General features: G+C 43.8%; 1 protein-coding gene across 1 annotated transcript; it reads right to left on the bottom strand.

Annotated features, from left to right (window-relative positions):
• Positions 1–202: 202 nt before the first annotated feature.
• On the bottom strand, positions 203–6,684 carry LOC115596872 (carbonyl reductase [NADPH] 1-like). The gene is made up of 7 exons (XM_030442308.1): positions 6,664–6,684; positions 5,615–5,729; positions 3,959–4,128; positions 3,236–3,343; positions 2,877–3,085; positions 685–738; positions 203–428 (listed from the first exon to the last, which is right to left on the bottom strand). The coding sequence occupies exons 2-7, from the start codon at positions 5,725–5,727 to the stop codon at positions 255–257; spliced, it is 828 nt and encodes a 275-aa protein (XP_030298168.1). The 5' UTR covers positions 5,728–5,729; positions 6,664–6,684; the 3' UTR covers positions 203–254.
• Positions 6,685–8,140: the final 1,456 nt, after the last annotated feature.

The raw sequence follows: 8,140 nt of genomic DNA, 5'->3' as shown, positions 1-8,140 counted from the left end.
AAGGCAAAATGTAGTTTTCTCACAAACATTAGCAATTAGTCACCACTGATAGTAATTCAAGAAGGATTATTGCTGCAAAGAAAAGCAAACGCACACATTCAAACACACCACACAACATGTAAGTTGGACAGTTTGAGTTGTTTTGGTTTTACTTGAGTCAAGATCTTTGGGTTTTGAACACATTTGTTGTTGGATGTTTTTAGAAAATCTCTCACACACACACTCTCACACTCGCACGGGTCATTTTAAGACTTTCACCACGGCTGAACTTCTTTATCAGAGACAAACTTTCCGTGTGGCTCTGTGGCGCCGGCCGGCAGCAGGGCCAGGTACACCGGAGTGATGGCGCCCTCGTCTGGTGATTTGGTGGCTTCTTGACCGGTCATGTCGGTGCGAACCCACCCAGGACAGCAGGCGTTGCACAAGATCTGTAAAGAAAAATAATTAATGCAACAAAAATGGGTGTTAGCTGCAAGGCTTGAAATAAAACTGGACAAAGCTGTTTTTATTTGCTTGAAATAAAACACAACAGAAGTTAAAAACTGAAAAATATTGAACAGACACTGCACGATATGACTCAAATAAATCATCTTTTAAGAAGCGACAAACAAACTGATTCAAAATAAGAAAGCAAAGGTTCTTGATTAAAAGTTGATATATTGATTTTGATATAATAATGTTTACCCCGTCCTTTGGTCTCTCCTTGGACAGACGTCGAGCATGGATCATTGTCAAGGTCTAAGAACACAAATTTGTGTAAACAATGAGAATTTCTATAGATAGCAACAAATACAACACTGCTTTATGTATTTTAAAGGTCCCATATTATGCAAAACACATTTTCTGTGGTCTCTACATATATAAGCTGGTCTTCCCTGAGCCTACCAACTCCCAGAATGAGGAAACAGTCCCTCAGATTCAGCTCCTGTCATTACGTAACGAAAGGAGTCATTTTCATAGGCCGACCTCCTCTGCGCGATGACAGGAGATATCCAAGAGGGGGGCGTTCATCCCCGAGGTGAAGTTCGGCGTGTCCAGCAGTAAGATAGCAGTGTTTCACAATGTTGTCGCTCAGAGTTAGACACGCAAATTGCTCTGTGGTTGGTTGTAAAAAATCAACGGAAGTGCCAATATTCTGCTACTGAAGAACAACAAGGTTGCGTTTCATTTTTTAATGACAACGTGCCGGCTACGGCTCGTCTAAGTTTGTATGTGTGTGCTAACAACTTCACGTCGGACTGCTTCAGTAACGAGGGTCAGTATAAAGCTGGCTTTGCCTCGACACTGACCCTCATAAAAGGATCAGTCCCAACAATACTGGACCCAGCAACTGCACTGTATTTACAGTTGCCTACGAGTATGGTGAAGTCAGCTGGACATTGGCTCCACTTCCGTCAGCTATATGTTAATAATATTATGAGGGAGTTTGGTTGTCACAGCAAAAAGCCTGGAAACGTGCAGACTGGAGACAGAGACGATGCGAACAGTGTCCAAGAGTTTGGAGACTGTGTTGGAGACAAACACAGCACTCGCTAGCTGTTAGCCATTAGCTACATGGTAGTAACTGTAACAACACATAGAACAAACTAACATTATTCAGACACACTAACCATTCTGAAACGCCTTGCTGCAGCTGCAGAGTCTGTACTTCTTCAGGAGCCTCTCCTTCTGGGTCTGATTCTGGGTTAAACTGTGGTTGAACGACAGCATCTCGGAGAGCCGTAGCGATACATCAGATAGAGCTCATTACCATTTAAAGGTGCAGGCACAGAAACAGCCTGCTCTCAGTAGAGTTTACTTGAGCGACTTTTAGACAGCTCAAATTCAGGACCACGGATCGGTTTGGGGCAATACATTACAAATACAGTGTTGTTGGACCTCTGACAGCTGTGTGAAATTGATGAAATACAGTATAATATGGGACCTTTAAGACCTGTAAACTGGTCTGTGATCTCCACAGATGAGTTAAGTAGGGGATAATGCCCGACGAGGTGTCCATAAACAGAAGTTAATGGACGACGCGAAGTCCATTAACTTCTGTTTATGGACACCTCGAAGGGCCTCGAAGGGCATTATCCCGCTTATACCATGGTCACTTGCCAAAGAAAAGAAATTCGGATTATTAATTTACATTTTCATGCGTTTTACAATCAAAATATAAAGTTTTTCACAAGCCATAATTTAGTTTCCCTGGTAACGCCTGAGGGTTTGACTAATACCTGGAACACTCATTAATCTCCCGTAAGATTCTTATGCAACGGAAGCGTTGTTCACTCCTCCAGTAAATAGGACAGACCATAGATACGACTTGGCAACGGGAGATATTCTAGTCCGCTCAGCAATGAGCCAGAAAGCTAACGCTATGCTAGCAAGATTCAAAGTCAATAACATTGCATACGGTTGACAAACAGTAAATATAATTTGACAGTATGCTAGCTAACACGATTAGCTAACTAACCAGTCATATCACTGTCCCCAAATCAATAGCAAGATGTTCACGAACAAATGTGTAACGTTACTGTGGCCGCAGCCTGAAGTAGAGAGTTGAACAGCGTATTCGCGTAGCAGTAAGTTTAGAGGGGAAGTGAACTTTCTGCAGCTTGTGTGTTACAGTCGCCACCCTGTGGTGTTCAGAGGATAAGACACTGAAGGACTGACAGTCAGACTGCACTCAGTGCTGGAAAGAAAATATTAAGATTTGATACGCCAGCTAGCGCATTAATTTACAGCGGTGAACAGTCAATTTGACTGGAACTACTTAGTAGGTGTCCATAAATCAGGGGTTAATGGACACCCTGCAGCCAATCAGAATCGAGTATTCCCCCAGACCATGGTATAAGAGAATATAAACCAGGAGACAGGCTGATGAGTCGTACCGTCAATCCAGTCTTGGACACTCCATACGCAGTTTCAGGCCAGCCGGCGTCCTTGTGTTCGCCCTTCTTGGCCTTCTCGACGAACTGTTCCATCAGCCCCACCAGCTCCTCCTCTGTGATGTCCTCGCTGCGGAAACGCTCCTGCAGGGCCGGGCTGCACTTGTTCAGAGCGGTAGAGCCGCCTAAGCTGGAGACGTTCACGACACGGCCTGAAATACACACAATGCAATATGATATCTGAGGTCACTTATGAGCCGGTGGCAATTAAAAAACTTGGCCTTTTTTGTCTAATTTTCTGAAAAGAGATCAAAGAAACTCCTGAGTTTGACAGCAGACCTGGTCCAGCTGTGCGTCCTTACCTCCGGCTTTGATGAGTGGCAGGAAGTGAGTCAGCATGTCTCTGGTGGCGAAGAAGTTTGTCTTGAGCGTGACCTCCGCCTGGACTGCGAATGGCGCCGTGTCAGCCACTGAAGAGAGAGAAAGAGTTGTCACGATGTCATCGTTACCTCTTTATAAATCATTTTGACTGATTCTGGTTAATAATTATAGCTTCAAAAACCAACAATGCTGCCATTTTATAGCATTTCTGATTGACAAGGGATGAAAAATGGCAAAATTAAAAGTACCCTTGTGTGGTCAAGTATGTGATAAATGTTAAATGATTAAAAGCAGTGAATGGATGAAGGTAAACTCCTCCTTTTTTATTGTATTGTTATTTGTTTTTATTCCTTGAAGACAAAGAGTATTTCCATTACTCAGATAACTAGTAAAAGTTATTGCGTGAAGCTAATAATTTATTTTCGGTTTATTGTTTTGTTGGCATTATTATTATTTTTCAAAACACTTATTTTATGTGAAAAAAGGACATTTTGATTTGAATGTGAGTAAGTGAGTAAAATATGGACATACAGCTGAAGCTGCCTACCAGATACCTGTTGAGAAAATGTTCATACAAACATCAGAATCGTTTTATATAATTGTAATACATTAAAATCTTCTTAATTTCGAGCATAATTGATTGATAACTTTGTCTAAATTTAAAAGTAATTATGGGCCAACTTATACTGCTGTGTGAGCCTTACTTTTGAATAGTATCCCAGCATTACTGACGAGGACGTCCACTCCTCCATACTTCTGTTTAAAGAAGGCGGCAGCGGTGGTGATGCTGTTTACGTCGTTGATGTCCAGCTGGTGGAACATCGGCTTCAGTCCTTCTGAGGACAGAGACTTCACCGCTTCCTCACCACGACCACTGAAATAAAAAAACAAACAAGCTTTCATTTATTTCAACTATGTATTTATTCTAATAGCAAACAGATTTGCTGGCAACAGCGTGTTTTTTTAGATTTCCAAATCAGCTCTCTATTTTTTATGAGAGACTGTTTTCTAGGTCCCGTTTCGGGATATTTCCGGGCGCTGCAGAGCTAATCTCCAAAGTGGAGAGGCTTGAAAGGGCCTTGATGGAGGAATTAAACGGCAGTGCCTCCCCGGCAGCTGCCAGCGCTCCAGCACAGCCACCAGACCTAGCCCACGTTTCAGCCCTTCTACCAGCCCATGCCTCAGTCCCACCCCTGACAAGCCCTCAGTGGACCCATTTTGGGGAACCAAAACCCCCCAAGAAAGCGACATTCCCGGCCAAGTTCTGGCTCCCTGTTCTGCTGCTCCTCACCGCAGCCCGGTGCTTCGTCTTGACCGCTGTCCAGCGCCCTGGAGCCGTACCTGGTCAACACCGTGCCTGCCTGGAGCCCCAGTCCTAGGGGGGCAGCTCACTCTGCACTTGCTGTGTGGGGTCCATTGGTGGCCCGGTCGACATTTGTCGACACCAGTGGCTCTGTCGCGGTCCAGCCGGCACCTGTTCCTGCTCCTCGGTCGGTGGTCTAGCCGACACCAGTCCCAGCCCCTCGGTCGGAGGCCTGGACTAGTCCGGTTCCTGCCAGCGACCCTCTGTCGGCTCCTAGGCCAACACCTCCCAGTCTTAGCCGCCAACTTCCAGCCTACTTCGGCCTCCTGAGGGTCTCAGCCCTCGCCTCTTCCCTTCCGGCTCCGTTTGGACTCTGATCTTGGTCTCAGGTTGGGATATCTTGGTTGGAAGGTTAGAAGCTGTCCCTTAAGGAGGGGGGTACTGTTATGGTTCGGTGTATTTTATCTCATGCTTTGATGTCATGGTTCTGTGTCTTGTGTCTTATGTTTTGATTCCTTGCCCTCTTGTGTCCTTTCACTATCTCCTGTGTTCTTTCCTCTTGTGCATGTTTGTCTCCCCCTGTCTGTCAGGTGTTTGGCTGTCCTTGTTGCTACTTTTTTTGTACCTGTTCAGCTATTTGGTTAAATAAAGCTCGCCTTTTGTTCCTCATCCTGCCTTTCACGAGTCTGCATTTGGGTCAGCCTTAATTCTACCCCAACCTTAACACTGAGAAGGATTACTTTTCTAAAAAACATATTTAAATTTTGAATCGGCTTCTTACTCTTAGCAAAGGGATTCATACAGAAAAATTAAAGGGGCTTTATTTTGTATCAGTGACTGAGGCGGAGCTGTCATTTAACCTGTTTGCTCATATGAATATTTACCTGGAAGCTTGAAGTGATTATCAGACAGAATCCATCCTCTCCATTAATAAAAAAAAAAAAATCACAACTATAGTGTATTTGTGTCAGTGCGTTCAAAAAAATCAGATAAAACACAAATCCTTCTCTGACATTGTCATAACGCTGAGTCATCCTAAATCCCAGCAGGTACCTACACGTCTCTGGCGGTCAGGTAAACGTCTCCTTGGAACTGCTTGCAGAGCGCTCGGACGATGGCCAGACCGATGCCCTTGTTGCCGCCCGTTACTATGACAACCTTGGTGGCCATATCTGTCCGGAGGAGAGGGAGATAATCATTGTTTGATATGAAATAGTCATTAACAGTGGATAAACTATTAACACACACAGGTGTCGGTCTTGAGTATGTTATCAGCCCTGTGGGAGGACAATGAGAAGATAAGATCTGCCGAGTCATGGTGACGATTTGAGAGGGAGAACAGTGAGAATCATTATATTTTCAATAATCTAATAAAACTGGTCCACAAAACACAAATGTATCACAATGTATATGTACTTGGCACCTTTAAAAAGTAAGATCGAAAAGCGTAATCCAAGTCTACGGAAGCCCCGAGGTCCCAAACTGATTTAAAAAGACGTTATTCACACCCACTTCAGACTGGGTGGCTGCCAACACTCATAGTTTAGTTGCTAAAGGGAAAAACATGTATTAAACTTGAGATCCTGGGGTTTCTTCTTCTACTTCCTGAAGAATGCGGGTGAGCAGACAATGACTGAATATTCCATTTTCTTTTTTGGGTGAACTGTTCCTTTAAGGTTGTGAACATGCATTTATCATAAACAGACACATTTTATGATAGAAAACATTTAAAATGGGGAACATTTATATTTCTGAAAATAGCTTTAAATTGGAAAATGTTACATATTGTTACATTATGGAATCCCAGGACATTTACCCCTGATGTTAATCAGAGTCACATGTAAACCTGTTTTATGAGGATTACTGTGGTATAAGATGAGAAACTAAACTTTGACTACTCACAATTAAAGCCATAACTGTAGGAGTTAATCGTGCCTCTGTGTGATCATGCTTTGCAGATTTCAGAGGACCTTTCGTCTTCGTTCAGATCATTGTTTGGATGTTACATAACGCTGACTGGCTGATACGAGCTGCATTTTATAACTAAATACAAAAATAATACTGCTGCTAACTGTCTAACCAGGAGGTGAAGTGGAGGCTTCTTACCTTCAGCTGGTTCAGAGGTGAGTGGACCTGCTGTGGTGAAGCTGCGCAGAGAAACCAGGAGAAAAATGGGAGAGTCACCTGGCTGCCGGCCAGTAACTAAAGTAGCATGCTTCTGCACCATCAGTATTTTTTTTATTTTTGATTCTTGAGTATATTTTGCTTTTAACATAACACACTAATTTACCAAAGTGTCTTATTTTAGCCACTTTCACTTAAGTAAAATAATTTCCCCCTGGGATTATTAAAGTGTTTCTGATTCTGATTCTGATTTCTAAAGTACGTTTTTGAATGCCGGATTTTAACCCATAGTGCAGTATTTTCATAGCCATTACTACTTCTTCTACATAAGTAAGGCCTCATTTGCACTACCTGGTGCATGTGGCCATTTTACCTGTAAGCAAAGACAATCTAAGTTTGCAGGCTGGGGGCGCCGTTTGGCTCGGTTGGTGGAGCGCGCGTCCCGTGTGCCGGTGCTCTGCGGCGGACCTGGGTTCGACTCCCGGCCGGGTCCCTTTGCTGCATGTCGCTTCCCCTCTCTCTCCCCCTGTTTCCTGTCATGTCTTCAGCTGACCTATTGGTGAAGCCATAAAAGGCCAAACAAAATATTTTTTTTAATAAGTTTGCAGGCTGTATACATTCATTTGAATTGAATGTACTCTAATTCAAACACATGTATATCCTTTTTAGATGCATCATTTAATTATTCATGTGGTGGAGAGCCTGCAGTGGAATGCTGCACAACATGCTGCAGTCAGATCCACTGCCCTCTTTGTCCCAAAGGCATGTTTAAACCGAGCCAACCAGCCAGACTTAAGCGGCGTTTGCAGTGGCGGTTCTAGACCAGTTTTCATAGGGGGGCCAGGTTGGGGCCGGCTTTTTTGTTAGGGGGCACATACAACCCGGAAGAAAGGATAAATCCCTCATTCAGACAAAACAGTGTTTACAATTTCAACAATTTTGATTGGGTAGTAAACTGCTGAGACACTTTATTTCTGCCTTTCCCTTCAGAACAAAATCATTGCAAGAAATCTGTCATTGTATTATTGATGCAGACTCCCTGTCAGGGGGGCCACAGGGGGGTCCAGACTCAGAGTTACGGGGGCACTGGCCCCTGTTGCCCCCCCCCTAGAACCGCCCCTGGCCGTTTGGAGATCCCAAGGCCTGGATGATCCATAGACTGGATCGGGCACGTGCTCAGGGGCACCAACCTGTAACAACTAGTGGGGGGCACCTCATGATAAAAGCTTTAAAAATCTTTTACTTACATTTTTTATATTATTCACTTAAGATTGTTTAAAGACCATCCACTACTCGTTTATGAATATTAATTTCACAAAAATAACAACAATTATAATAAATCACGATTACTTGACTCCATCACTCCCCCTCCCCAACTGGTCAGAGTTGAGTTGGTCCACAAAGCAGTGAGCGCACAAATGTATCCGGAGGAGAAGAGTGACGTCAGACGTGAGGTCAC

The sequence above is a fragment of the Sparus aurata genome, chromosome 15 (assembly GCF_900880675.1).
Source record: "Sparus aurata chromosome 15, fSpaAur1.1, whole genome shotgun sequence".
Taxonomy (NCBI): Eukaryota; Metazoa; Chordata; class Actinopteri; order Spariformes; family Sparidae; genus Sparus; species Sparus aurata.
This window is presented reverse-complemented; position numbering and strand designations above follow the sequence as displayed.